Source organism: Eucyclogobius newberryi, unplaced genomic scaffold (assembly GCF_026437365.1).
Source record: "Eucyclogobius newberryi isolate DKJ021-1_F unplaced genomic scaffold, fEucNew1.0.hap1 SCAF_15, whole genome shotgun sequence".
Classification (NCBI taxonomy): Eukaryota; Metazoa; Chordata; class Actinopteri; order Gobiiformes; family Gobiidae; genus Eucyclogobius; species Eucyclogobius newberryi.
Window position 1 is genome coordinate 32,317,640 of NW_027315779.1, and position 14,684 is coordinate 32,332,323.

A 14,684-nucleotide genomic window follows, 5' to 3' on the forward strand; every position below is an offset into this window, starting at 1 on the left:
GTAGTAAGGACTTCTAAGAGGTGGACCAACGAGGCAGTGGAGGAGGAGCTACATGTGTGTTTGGACATTACAGACTGGGAGGTTTTCAGAGCTGCCACAGACAGTTTGGATGAGGACACGGACACTGTGACATCATATATTCTATTCCGTGAGGACTTAATGACTACAGACCTGTGGCTCTGACGTCTGTAGTCATGAAGTCATTTGAGCGCCCTGTCCTCCAGCACCTCAAGTCCTTCACCTCCCCCCTGCTGGACCCCCTGCAGTTCGCCTACAGAGGCAACAGGTCTGTGGACGACACCATCAACCTGGCTCTCCACTTCACCCTGCAGCATCTGGACTCCCCGGGAACCTACACCAGGATCCTGTTTGTGGACTTGAGCTCTGCATTCAACACCATCCTCCTGCTCTGCTCCAGGACAAGCTCTCCCAGCTCAACGTGCCCGATTCCACCTGCAGGTGGAGCACTGACTTCCTGACGGATCGGAGGCAGTGTGTGCGGCTGGGGAAGAATGTCTCAGACACTCGGACTATCAGCACAGGAGCTCCACAGGGCTGTGTACTTTCTCCTCTGCTCTTCTCCCTGTACACAAACTGCTGCACCTCCAGCCACAACTCTGTTAAACCAATTAAGTTTGCGGACGACACCACCCTCATCACCATGACGACACCACACTCATCACCATGACGACACCACCCTCATCACCATGACGACACCACCCTCATCGGGCTCATCTCAGACGGGGATGAGTCTGTTACAGGAGGTGGAGCGGCTGGTGTCCTGGTGCAGCGGTAACAACCTCGAGTTCAACGCCCAGAAAACAGTGGAGATGATCGTGGACTTGAAGAAAGTCACAGCCCCCCCCCTCACCATCTCAGACTCCCCCATCTCCACTGTGGACTCCCTCCTCTTTCTCTGCTCCACCATCACCAGGACCTCAAGTGGGGGCTCACCATCAGCTCCTCATCAAGAAGGCCCAGCAGAGGATGTACTTCCTGCAGCTGCTGAAGAAAGACAATCTGCCAGAGAACATGATGGTGCAGTTCTACACGGCCATCATTGAGTTCATCCCCACCTCCTCCATCACCTCCTCCATCACCTCCTCCATCACCTCCTCCATCACCATGTCGTACGCTGGAGACACAGCCAGGGACAAATAGAGACTACAACGCCCTCTGCTGAGAAGGTGATCGGCCGCGGACTTCCATCTCTGCAGGACCAGGGCTCTGGGACGGGCAGGTCAGATCACAGCTGACCCTTTGAGCCACTCCCCTCAGGCAGGAGGCCACTCCCCTCAGGCAGGAGGCCACTCCCCTCGGGCAGGAGGCTACTCCCCTCAGGCAGGAGGCTACGGTCCATCCGGACCAGGACCTCCCTCCACAAGAACAGTTTCTCTCCCTCTGCTGTTGGACTCATGAACACTTCCAAACACCTTCCACGTGAACATTTATTCAACAATACCATCCACGCACTGTTTCTGTGCACATACTGAGACCAAGTGTATTTTTACTTCATTTGTAAATTCTTAATTTATGCATGCATTTTTTATTTTATAGACGTTGCTATTATTAAAATGTTATTGTTCAGTGTTTTATGTTGAACTTTAACGCCGAAAGTTTCTAAGTTTGCAAACTGTGCAATAAACCTTGTTCTGATCCTGATTCTGACCATAGCTGACCACTGCACTGACCACCCCCCCTGTGACGTCCCCCTCAGTCACATGACCCCAGCGCCTCCGTCTAGACTGGAAAAGCAGGATCACTTTATCAACAGGTCTGAACAAGACACGCGAATCTCGGGGACTTTTTCCACTTCTTTGGCTCTATAAGAACGCCATGGCCCTGAGCCGGGACACTCTTGTCCCCGTCCCGTCCGCGCGCCCCTCGCTCCCGGCCTGAGCTGCTCCCGGAGCCGCCACTTCCACGTCCCGCAGCGGCACCGGCCATGGCGCGGGGCTGTTAGGACGCGGTAATAACAGCCGCAGGGTTTGGTCCATTCAAGCGAGAGAATGAAGTCTTCCCTGGCCCCTGGGATCCGGCTCGTCACTGCTCTGTCCCGGGACACTTGGTGAGTTTGTTGTGTTCAAACTAAAGTCAGTAAACGAGGCGCTTGTGGAAAGGGAACACGTGGAGATAAAAGTACCAGCTCAGCGTTATCGGTTCTTTTTTAACACAATCTTTGGGTCTTACAACTTGTTTCGTCGTTGTGGTGGTTTAGTAAATGTTTAGAGTGGCCACATTATTAATATGAGTGCACAACATTTGGCTGAACTAGTTCTCCCTCTATTCTGGGAATGTTCAGTTATGTTTAGCTGTGAATGTGTGAAATGCACTCTTCTCTTTTCTGTTTGAAACTGTTTTGTGGTTCTGTCATGTCTGTGTGGTTTGAATGCATGTTTCCTGTGTGTGAAGCACTTTGAATGGTGCTCTACAAATAAACTTGCCCTGCCTTATGCACAGCCAGACCTCTTTGTCCACAGAGAGCGTGAATCATCTGACCATTGTCAGGCTGCACAGTTCTGCAAAGTGTGTTTAATGTGTAGCCAATAGAAGTCTAAAATGTGTTCACATCAGGATGGCACAATGTGACCGAAATGGCAAATGACCAATTTATTGTTATTGTAGGCATTTATTGCAATATTCTAAACCTAAACGTGAAAATCATTCATATAAGTGTAATTGTACATGAGTTGCACATTCATTGAAAATTGTAATAATTATTTGCCGTATCATCCAGCCCTACTCATAATTCTGATCATATTGTGCTATGGCCATAATTACTGCTACATTTAACAACATGACGACCTGGAGGACTCTGACTCCCTCAGAGAGACGCGAGGGAGACAGTGGAGCTGGAGCCGCTCAGGAGGAGAACCAATTCTTCAGGAGGAGAACCAATTCTTCAGGAGGAGAACCAATTCTTCAGGAGGAGAACCAATTCTTCAGGAGGAGAACCAGTTCTTCAGGAGGAGAACCAGTTCTTCAGGAGGAGAGCCAGTAGAATAAGTAGTCTTTAGCAGAGAATAGTGCTCAAGCTGCCATTCCCCCATAGTTGCTCCTAGGGCAGCGGAGCTGAAACTGTAGGTTTTATATTTCTGTTCCTAACTGGCCTGACCATGAGTCATTTCAAAGAGGAACGTTTTAAGCCTGGACTTAAATGAAGAGACTGTGTCGGCCTCTTTAACATGGACAGGAGCTGATTTCATAACACAGGAGCTCTACCTCCTACTGTGCTTTTAGAGACTCTTGGGACCACCAGAAGGCTCTACCTCCTACTGTGCTTTTAGAAACTCTTGGGACCACCAGAAGGCCAGCATTTTGAGAGTGAAGAGCTCTGTTTGGATGATGTGGTACTATAGCATCTATCTATCATTCACGTGACGTCACACGACCGCCCACCACACTCCCCTCACACTCCCCCAGGCTCCCCCAGGCCCTTTTGAGTGCGTGTCCCCCTATACAAGCCCATTCTAAACCGCAGTCTGTCTGCTTCGATTTACGATGAAACACGGTTCAAAGAGGCCCAAAACTTCATTAATGATATCGCACTCTTTACTATTATCACAATGGTGAAGGTTTATGTGGCAGTTGATGCAGCAACCGAGAAAATAAACGGAGAGAAGTTCTATCTGATACGAGAAACCCGGAAATAAGAGCGCAATCGACATAGACTACAGATCTATAGATATATCTGTTCTGCGCACGCTGTAGAATTAACATCAGTCTTATTTAGGCTCAAAGTAGACTCTTTGTTGATCTGAAGCTCTATCGGTCACTCACTCGAGCGGCGGGAGCGGCGCACGGCGGAGCTGACAGCTGTTCAGCCCGGTGGAGGTGACTGAACCCCGGCCATGCAGACTGATGAACCGCTGTCTGCGCTGGAGCTCCGGATATATAAGTCTATCTGTTCTACGGACGCTGTAGAATTAACATCGGTTTAGTAGACACTTTGTTGATCTGAAGTTTTATCGATTGTCACTCACTCACGCGCGGACGGAGCGGCTCGCGGCGCAGGAACCTTACAGCTGATCAGCCCGGGGCAGGTGACCGAACCCCGGGCATGCAGATTCATGCACCACCTGCCTGCGCTGGAGCTCCGGAGAATAAACGCTGTAGAATAATACGTTTTATTCAGGCGTAGAGCCTTTGATCAAAATTGGGACTTGTGAACCATGGGACCAGTGGGCTTGGAGATATCTGGAAGAGTCGTGATTTAGGCATAACATATGGATCTGAGTTGATTGATCGCAGCTTTTCTAAATATCGACCTCTGTGTAGCTCATCCAAGGAGTTTGTGGAATCTGAAAGCACTGGGGGCTCCATAATGTACGTTTGAGATCACTTTCCACGCTCTATCAGTGCAAAGGAACGCAACGAGTGACGGCCAAGGGGCGGCAACGTATGACAAGGGCGCGGCAACGTATGCGATCACGTGGTTTTGTGACGTCGGTGAATGATCTCTATAGGATGGGGCCATGTAATTTATGGCTTTGTAGGTCAGGAGTAGAATTTTAAATTTGATTCTAAACTCGACGGTGTAATGTGCTCTCTTCTTTTTGTTCCTGTTAGTAATCTTGCTGCTGCATTTTGAACCAGTTGAAAGCTTTTTATGGAGCTTTTAGGACACGCTGCGAGCAGGGAGTAACAGTAGTCTAATCTAGATGTTACAAATGCATGGATACGTTTTTCAGCATCTCTTACAGTAGAACTGGAGGCTAGACTGACATTGTCCAGTGTGACTATCTGCTCAGATAAAGCGTCTCGTAGATGTTTAGGACCAGCACAATGACCTTGGTTTTTTCAGGGTTAAAAAGCAGATAATTAAGTCTGTCTACTTGATCGGCCTTTCATCCCCGCCTTCCTCTCTGATCTGCTCCAGGGCTCAGATTAAGGATTTTCACTTGTACAGCAGCAGCTGCTAACAATCAATATTTTCCATTGATGTAACAAGATTATTTATTTCAAATGTATTTGTAAACATTCTATTTAAAAAATACTCTTTACAAATTATCTTTTAAACACTTTTTAAACATAAAACGTTTCCATTTTTGGTTTTGCTATTTGATGACGGTCCCTAAGTACTCGTCTCAGCTCTGGCTGCACATTTGATGACGGTCCCTAAGCACTCATCTCGTCTCGGCTGCACATTTGATGACGGTCCCTAAGTACTCGTCTCAGCTCCGGCTGCACATTTGATGACGGTCCCTAAGCACTCTTGTCACCGCTCCGGCTGCACATTTGATGACGGTCCCTAAGCACTCGTCTCGGCTCTGCACATTAGGATCAGTGTAATTCACTGAGCCCAAAACACGCATCTGATTGTTAAAAACGAGTTTGTGTCACTTGGCAGTGTAAATATGAGTATTTTGGCATGTGAATGATCTGTAAAGACTTTTGCGTTTAGGAGCTGTTGACCTCGGAAGTCCGAATCTGTTAATATGACGCTAACTTTACCGCATGTGGCTCCTCCCACTTTCAGACTCTGATCTGAGACAGCAGCGGGAGTCGTCATGACAACACAGCGTCCTACATGTGTCATGCCGTTATTGACGATCGATTGACGAATGATCAGTACTTTTAGGCGCTTTGGTTCTACAATTGAACACACATTTTTGTATTGTAAAAGCTGCGATACAAAAACACGATGCATTCGAGAGAAATTGCGTCGCATTTTGAATCCTGTGCTCTCTGATTGGTTGTGTGATGCAGGTACCGAGGATTCACCCTGGTGCTCACCTTCCTATTCTACACGGTGTATCACCTGTCCAGGAAACCAATCAGCATTGTCAAGGTAAGCCCCGCCCACAGGAGGAGGACGTCTGAAGATGTCTTAAGTGAACTATGGTGGTCTATTTAAGCGGTCCAAAGTGAACCAGTCCAAACGTGGCTTATGAGACTAATATTGTCCTTCTGTCTCTGACCGGTAGACTGAGCTTCACAGAAACTGCTCCACCGTCATCCGTCCTGCAGACCTCAACATCACCAACAATGTCACCTGGTGCGACTGGGCTCCGTTCGGTGAGTGGTGCCCCCTGTGTGCAGGTCACGGTCACTACACACACTGACCTCTTGTGTCTTCAGACCAGGACAACTACCAGACGCTGTTCGGAGTGTTGGACAACTGCTTCTTGGTGGCATACGCTGTGGGCATGTTCATTAGGTGAGAGCACTAGTGTGGATAGATGTGGATAATTAACACCATGACTTATTCTAGATAGTAAAGAAAGGCTTACTGGTAAGTGTTTTATCAATGTTATACAATTACAAAAAGGTTTACTGGGATTATCCTGCTTGAAGAGGTCAATTGTATCGGTCAGACCTGTTCAATCTACAGCCCAAGGGCCAAATCAGCCTCTCCAAACAATCTGATCTGTCTGAATCCTTTTCTTGGTAAACTGTTGGTGTTAGTGCAGTTTAGTCCTTGTTTGGTGCTTGTTTACTTCTGCTTTAGACCTGCATTAGTCCAGGGTTGACCCGGTTTATTTCTGGGTTAGTTCTGGTTCTGCTCCGGTTAGTGTTAGTCTAGTCCTAGATTAATCCTGGTCCTGTAAACAATTGACCATTTTTGCAGAGCAATGTTGGTAAAGACTTTTGTATCAACATTTTCTCAAAAATCTAATGTAGCAGCTGGCTCATTTACAAGCGCACCCATGTACCAGACTAACTAACTAGAGATTGGCCTAGGTCAGAGTATATCAAGAGCCCAATGGATAAACTGTATACTCTTTTCATTTTCACTCTCAGGTCTGTACCTTATTTGGAGCCATGAGGCAGGGACATGTTTGAGCCTGGTCCACGATGGCTCTGTGATGACGTGCGTTTGTCTCCACAGTGGCATGTTCTGTGAGCGCCTGCCTCTGCGCCTCTACCTCACTGTGGGCATGCTCCTCAGTGGACTCTTCACCACACTGTTTGGACTGGGCTTCTACTGGAACATCCACTCTCTCACCTACTACGCCATCATGCAGGTACCGCCCTGTAGCCACAATAGCTTTTCTCTTGCAAACTCAGTGGTGGCATCAGTGAAATGATAGCCCCGTATATGCACATTTTACTTTTCACCATTCAAAAGAGGTATGAATGAATGATTCTCAACCCGTTCACTGTAATCTGGCGCTGCATGTAGACCGAAGAGTGTTCTGAGACGTGTTTCTCTAGAAACATCTTAGCATTTCTTGGAAACCAAATTGTTTATCAAATTTCCTTCACTTCAACTTTGTTGTTTTTTTGGTTGGATTTTCTTTTTTTAGTTTTAAAATGGTCGGTTTAATCCCACATTCGAGTTTTCCATCGAAGAATAAGATTCAGTTGTAGTCATCTGGACTCATGGCTCAAGCAGCTCAGAATAAGACCTCAGACTAGATCTGCAGATTGAGAATGACTTTTGACTTGGTTTACACGTGTAATAAAAACACCTGTCCAAAGTTCTCTTAAAGAACGACACATTTTACCAAAATGATCTATGCGAGCGATGTGTTTGTGGCACTTTAGTTTTGCTCAAATTAACTTGATTAGGTAAAATGTAAACTGAAAGTAGTTTCTCCGTTGTTAGCTAGCTTGTTTGCTAACAGCAGGGGGAGATAAAGGGGGAGATAAACACCTCAACATTTGGACTCAGAAACATGTTATTTAAGGAGAGAAAGGTAATGAGATTAACTGAGTGTGATCCCAAAGTCTGCATCAGTGATAAATATGGGTGAAGCTGCAGTGCCTTTACTTTATTTTAAATTTTTGGATGTCAAATTCAAACTAAATAAGAAATATATTAAGGGAGTTGCAGACATTTTTTATATTTATTATCAGAATCAGAAAAAAATGACTGTGATGTAGTTTTGCCACTCTCTTCTAAAAAGCCAGATGTCCTGATGTTATGTGTATAAGCTGCGTTCCCATTCAATTGCATTATATTCAAGTGTAAAAACAAGACGACTTCATGTTTGTGGCGTCTTCTCTGCCTTCACACAGTCTTGAGGTTTGTTCTTCACAAAGCACTAACAAGAACACAAGTGTACATACTGTAAAAGAATGTGGCAGGTGTCTTCTGTGCGGTCACATGTCACATGACCCAGGCTTTAAGAGGACCACATGACTCACTGCTGTGCTTGAGGCTAAGCTGCTGAAACAATGACATTCTGTACTATGTATGTTAAATGTACAAGACTTCTATACATTTAAATAGAAATCCTTCAACTTCTAAATGAAGGGAGCAAATATTCCTTTATTTCATATGAGCTGTATGTGGGTGTGTATACTGTACCAGAATGTTTCAGATCATCAAACTGATTTTAATATCTCACAAAGATAACACAAGTAAACCTAAAATATAGTCACTAAATTATTATTTATTACATATTTGACTTTTCTATTGGGAAAATGACTGCAAACATATCTGACAGCGTGTGAAAAGGTAATTGCACCTTTTGATTAACTGCAGAGTCTCATTTCACTGTCCACACCCAGAGCTGCTGGACACGTCTCAAACAGATGCATTAGGTCGAAAAAAGAGAGACAAACGAACCCCTAATGTATATAATAATAATAATAATAATAATAATAAGTATATTTTATGTTGACTAAAATGAGTTTGATGATCTGAAACATTTTAAAGGACACATACAATGTGGCTTTTGGAGCTTTTAGCCACATTGTTCCCTCATCAAAAACACTGAAGTTGTATTTAGTTTTATTCACGTTTATGTGATGAAACATGGTCAGTTTGTCCTCTCTCTCTCTCTGAGCCTCAGAAACACTCCGTTCCAAATTTACCTCATTTGGGACATTAAATGTAGAGTTCCGGAGGTCTTCTGTGCTGTTTTCATCAAAAAATCATCACCCGACTCTGCATTTCTGCCTCTGTGACCTTTATACAGCTGCATGTTGACATAAGCATGAGAATAGATGAAGTGTTAACACCAATGCGGACGAGGGAACGCCCGACTGAGAGAAAGTCATGTGAGCTTTTTGATGACCAATTTTTTTTGTTCAAAACGTGAGATGACAAAGCAAAGGCACAAGAGCCTGTGTAAAGGACAAGAACAATAGATCATGCAGAATATGTGTCTGATAAATGTGCAGTAAAAAGCAGACTACAGAAAGGTGTTTTACATGTGCATGTCCGTGTGTGTCAGGTGATGAACGGCCTGGTGCAGACCACCGGCTGGCCCGCCGTCGTGGCCTGTGTGGGGAACTGGTTTGGAAAGGGGAAGTGAGTACTCTGAGTCAGTGGCCGGCGTGCACTCCTGACTCAGGATTTTCCATTTCATCTGTATGGAAGATTATTTGTTTCATCGGCAAAAAAAATGAAACCTTGAAAAAACATGTTTTACCTTTTGAATATTAAATGCATAGATTTATAAGCCCCCAAATTCAGTCTAAATTCAGAGTGAAACATTATTTGAATTTTCTAACTTTGAAGAACACATTCAAACAATTCAATTCATGTTTTTTATGTGTAAGATTTTTTTTCCAGTGCAGGCGCGGCTTCATCATGAGCGTGTGTGTGTTTGTGGGGCGGGCGCGGCTTCATCATGAGCGTGTGTTTGTGGGGCGGGCGCGGCTTCATCATGAGCGTGTGTGTGTTTGTGGGGCGGGCGCGGCTTCATCATGAGCGTGTGTGTGTTTGTGGGGCGGGCGCGGCTTCATCATGAGCGTGTGTGTGTTTGTTGGGCGGGCGCGGCTTCATCATGAGCGTGTGTGTGTTTGTGGGGCAGGCGCGGCTTCATCATGGGCGTGTGTGTGTTTGTGGGGCGGGCGCGGCTTCATCATGAGCATGTGTGTGTTTGTGAGGCAGGCGTGGCTTCATCATGAGCGTGTGTGTGTTTGTGGGGCGGGCGCGGCTTCATCATGAGCGTGTGTGTGTTTGTGGGGCGGGCGCGGCTTCATCATGAGCCTGTGTGTGTTTGTTGGGCGGGCGCGGCTTCATCATGAGCGTGTGTGTGTTTGTGGGGCAGGCGCGGCTTCATCATGGGCGTGTGTGTGTTTGTGGGGCGGGCGCGGCTTCATCATGAGCGTGTGTTTGTGGGGCAGGCGCGGCTTCATCATGGGCGTGTTTGTGGGGCAGGCGCGGCTTCATCGTGAGCGTGTGTTTGTGGGGCGGGCGCGGCTTCATCATGGGCGTGTGTGTGTTTGTGGGGTGGGCGCGGCTTCATCATGAGCGTGTGTGTGTTTGTGGGGCGGGCGCGGCTTCATCATGAGCGTGTGTGTGTTTGTGGGGCAGGCGCGGCTTCATCGTGAGCGTGTGTTTGTGGGGCGGGCGCGGCTTCATCATGGGCGTGTGTGTGTTTGTGGGGCGGGCGCGGCTTCATCATGAGCGTGTGTGTGTTTGTGGGGCGGGCGCGGCTTCATCATGAGCGTGTGTGTGTTTGTGGGGCGGGCATGGCTTCATCATGAGCATGTGTGTGTTTGTGAGGCGGGCGTGGCTTCATCATGAGCGTGTGTGTGTTTGTGGGGCAGGCGCGGCTTCATCATGAGCGTGTGTGTGTTTGTGGGGCGGGCGCGGCTTCATCATGAGCGTGTGTGTGTTTGTTGGGCGGGCGCGGCTTCATCATGAGCGTGTGTGTGTTTGTGGGGCAGGCGCGGCTTCATCATGGGCGTGTGTGTGTTTGTGGGGCGGGCGCGGCTTCATCATGAGCATGTGTGTGTTTGTGAGGCGGGCGTGGCTTCATCATGAGCGTGTGTGTGTTTGTGGGGCGGGCGCGGCTTCATCATGAGCGTGTGTGTGTTTGTGGGGCAGGCGCGGCTTCATCATGAGCGTGTGTGTGTTTGTGAGGCGGGCGCGGCTTCATCATGAGCGTGTGTGTGTTTGTTGGGCGGGCGCGGCTTCATCATGAGCGTGTGTGTGTTTGTGGGGCAGGCGCGGCTTCATCATGGGCGTGTGTGTGTTTGTGGGGCGGGCGCGGCTTCATCATGAGCGTGTGTTTGTGGGGCGGGCGCGGCTTCATCATGGGCGTGTTTGTGGGGCAGGCGCGGCTTCATCATGGGCGTGTTTGTGGGGCGGGCGCGGCTTCATCATGAGCGTGTGTGTGTGTTTGTGGGGCGGGCGCGGCTTCATCATGAGCGTGTGTGTGTTTGTGAGGCGGGCGTGGCTTCATCATGAGCGTGTGTTTGTTTGTGGGGCGGGCGCGGCTTCATCATGAGCGTGTGTTTGTGGGGCGGGCGCGGCTTCATCATGAGCGTGTGTGTGTTTGTGGGGCAGGCGCAGCTTCATCATGGGCGTGTGTGTGTTTGTGGGGTGGGCGCGGCTTCATCATGAGCGTGTGTGTGTTTGTGGGGCAGGCGCGGCTTCATCATGGGCGTGTTTGTGGGGCGGGCGCGGCTTCATCATGAGCGTGTGTGTGTTTGTGGGGCGGGCATGGCTTCATCATGAGCATGTGTGTGTTTGTGAGGCGGGCGTGGCTTCATCATGAGCGTGTGTGTGTTTGTGGGGCGGGCGCGGCTTCATCATGAGCGTGTGTGTGTTTGTTGGGCAGGCGCGGCTTCATCATGAGCGTGTGTGTGTTTGTGGGGCAGGCGCGGCTTCATCATGAGCGTGTGTGTGTTTGTGGGGCGGGCGCGGCTTCATCATGGGCGTGTGTGTGTTTGTGGGGCGGGCGCGGCTTCATCATGAGCGTGTGTTTGTGGGGCGGGCGCGGCTTCATCATGGGCGTGTTCGTGGGGCAGGCGCGGCTTCATCATGGGCGTGTTTGTGGGGCGGGCGCGGCTTCATCATGAGCGTGTGTGTGTTTGTGAGGCGGGCGTGGCTTCATCATGAGCGTGTGTTTGTGGGGCGGGCGCGGCTTCATCATGAGCGTGTGTTTGTGGGGCGGGCGCGGCTTCATCATGAGCGTGTGTGTGTTTGTGGGGCAGGCGCAGCTTCATCATGAGCGTGTGTGTGTTTGTGGGGCGGGCGCGGCTTCATCATGAGCGTGTGTTTGTTTGTGGGGCGGGCGCGGCTTCATCATGAGCGTGTGTTTGTGGGGCGGGCGCGGCTTCATCATGAGCGTGTGTGTGTTTGTGGGGCAGGCGCAGCTTCATCATGGGCGTGTGTGTGTTTGTGGGGTGGGCGCGGCTTCATCATGAGCGTGTGTGTGTTTGTGGGGCAGGCGCGGCTTCATCATGGGCGTGTTTGTGGGGCGGGCGCGGCTTCATCATGAGCGTGTGTGTGTTTGTGGGGCGGGCATGGCTTCATCATGAGCATGTGTGTGTTTGTGAGGCGGGCGTGGCTTCATCATGAGCGTGTGTGTGTTTGTGGGGCGGGCGCGGCTTCATCATGAGCGTGTGTGTGTTTGTTGGGCAGGCGCGGCTTCATCATGAGCGTGTGTGTGTTTGTGGGGCAGGCGCGGCTTCATCATGAGCGTGTGTGTGTTTGTGGGGCGGGCGCGGCTTCATCATGGGCGTGTGTGTGTTTGTGGGGCGGGCGCGGCTTCATCATGAGCGTGTGTTTGTGGGGCGGGCGCGGCTTCATCATGGGCGTGTTCGTGGGGCAGGCGCGGCTTCATCATGGGCGTGTTTGTGGGGCGGGCGCGGCTTCATCATGAGCGTGTGTGTGTTTGTGAGGCGGGCGTGGCTTCATCATGAGCGTGTGTTTGTGGGGCGGGCGCGGCTTCATCATGAGCGTGTGTTTGTGGGGCGGGCGCGGCTTCATCATGAGCGTGTGTGTGTTTGTGGGGCAGGCGCAGCTTCATCATGAGCGTGTGTGTGTTTGTGGGGCGGGCGCGGCTTCATCATGAGCGTGTGTTTGTGGGGCGGGCGCGGCTTCATCATGGGCGTGTGTGTGTTTGTGGGGCAGGCGCAGCTTCATCATGAGCGTGTGTGTGTTTGTGGGGCGGGCGCGGCTTCATCATGAGCGTGTGTGTGTTTGTGGGGCGGGCGCGGCTTCATCATGAGCGTGTGTGTGTTTGTGGGGCGGGCGCGGCTTCATCATGAGCGTGTGTGTGTTTGTGGGGCGGGCGCGGCTTCATCATGAGCGTGTGTTTGTTTGTGGGGCGGGCGCGGCTTCATCATGAGCGTGTGTGTGTTTGTGGGGCGGGCGCGGCTTCATCATGAGCGTGTGTGTGTTTGTGGGGCGGGCGCGGCTTCATCATGAGCGTGTGTGTGTTTGTGGGGCGGGCGTGGTTTCATCATGAGCGTGTGTGTGTTTGTGGGGCAGGCGCGGCTTCATCATGAGCGTGTGTGTGTTTGTGGGGCGGGCGCGGCTTCATCATGGGCGTGTGTGTGTTTGTGGGGCGGGCGCGGCTTCATCATGAGCGTGTGTTTGTGGGGCGGGCGCGGCTTCATCATGGGCGTGTTTGTGGGGCAGGCGCGGCTTCATCATGAGCGTGTGTGTGTTTGTGGGGCAGGCGCGGCTTCATCATGAGCGTGTGTGTGTTTGTGGGGCGGGCGCGGCTTCATCATGAGCGTGTGTGTGTTTGTTGGGCGGGCGCGGCTTCATCATGAGCGTGTGTGTGTTTGTGGGGCAGGCGCGGCTTCATCATGGGCGTGTGTGTGTTTGTGGGGCGGGCGCGGCTTCATCATGAGCATGTGTGTGTTTGTGAGGCGGGCGTGGCTTCATCATGAGCGTGTGTGTGTTTGTGGGGCGGGCGCGGCTTCATCATGAGCGTGTGTGTGTTTGTGGGGCAGGCGCGGCTTCATCATGAGCGTGTGTGTGTTTGTGGGGCGGGCGCGGCTTCATCATGAGCGTGTGTGTGTTTGTTGGGCGGGCGCGGCTTCATCATGAGCGTGTGTGTGTTTGTGGGGCAGGCGCGGCTTCATCATGGGCGTGTGTGTGTTTGTGGGGCGGGCGCGGCTTCATCATGAGCGTGTGTTTGTGGGGCGGGCGCGGCTTCATCATGGGCGTGTTTGTGGGGCAGGCGCGGCTTCATCATGGGCGTGTTTGTGGGGCGGGCGCGGCTTCATCATGAGCGTGTGTGTGTGTTTGTGGGGCGGGCGCGGCTTCATCATGAGCGTGTGTGTGTTTGTGAGGCGGGCGTGGCTTCATCATGAGCGTGTGTTTGTTTGTGGGGCGGGCGCGGCTTCATCATGAGCGTGTGTTTGTGGGGCGGGCGCGGCTTCATCATGAGCGTGTGTGTGTTTGTGGGGCAGGCGCAGCTTCATCATGGGCGTGTGTGTGTTTGTGGGGCAGGCGCGGCTTCATCATGGGCGTGTTTGTGGGGCGGGCGCGGCTTCATCATGAGCGTGTGTGTGTTTGTGGGGCGGGCATGGCTTCATCATGAGCATGTGTGTGTTTGTGAGGCGGGCGTGGCTTCATCATGAGCGTGTGTGTGTTTGTGGGGCGGGCGCGGCTTCATCATGAGCGTGTGTGTGTTTGTGGGGCAGGCGCAGCTTCATCATGAGCGTGTGTGTGTTTGTGGGGCGGGCGCGGCTTCATCATGAGCGTGTGTGTGTTTGTTGGGCAGGCGCGGCTTCATCATGAGCGTTTGTGTGTTTGTGGGGCAGGCGCGGCTTCATCATGAGCGTGTGTGTGTTTGTGGGGCGGGCGCGGCTTCATCATGGGCGTGTGTGTGTTTGTGGGGCGGGCGCGGCTTCATCATGAGCGTGTGTTTGTGGGGCGGGCGCGGCTTCATCATGAGCGTGTGTTTGTGGGGCGGGCGCGGCTTCATCATGAGCGTGTGTGTGTTTGTGGGGCAGGCGCAGCTTCATCATGAGCGTGTGTGTGTTTGTGGGGCGGGCGCGGCTTCATCATGAGCGTGTGTTTGTGGGGCGGGCGC

The 14,684-nt window shown here is 51.0% G+C and overlaps 1 protein-coding gene across 1 annotated transcript in view; it reads left to right on the plus strand.

Annotated features, from left to right (window-relative positions):
* Positions 1-1,819: 1,819 nt before the first annotated feature.
* Positions 1,820-14,684, plus strand: part of slc37a2 (solute carrier family 37 member 2) — a 29,862-nt gene continuing 16,997 nt past the window's right edge. The window contains exons 1-6 of the mRNA XM_072446994.1: positions 1,820-2,068; positions 5,710-5,791; positions 5,928-6,018; positions 6,082-6,160; positions 6,833-6,968; positions 9,129-9,205. Of these exons, the coding sequence (XP_072303095.1) occupies positions 2,010-2,068; positions 5,710-5,791; positions 5,928-6,018; positions 6,082-6,160; positions 6,833-6,968; positions 9,129-9,205 (524 nt within the window). The 5' untranslated portion in view covers positions 1,820-2,009. The remainder of the gene's footprint in view (positions 2,069-5,709; positions 5,792-5,927; positions 6,019-6,081; positions 6,161-6,832; positions 6,969-9,128; positions 9,206-14,684) is intronic.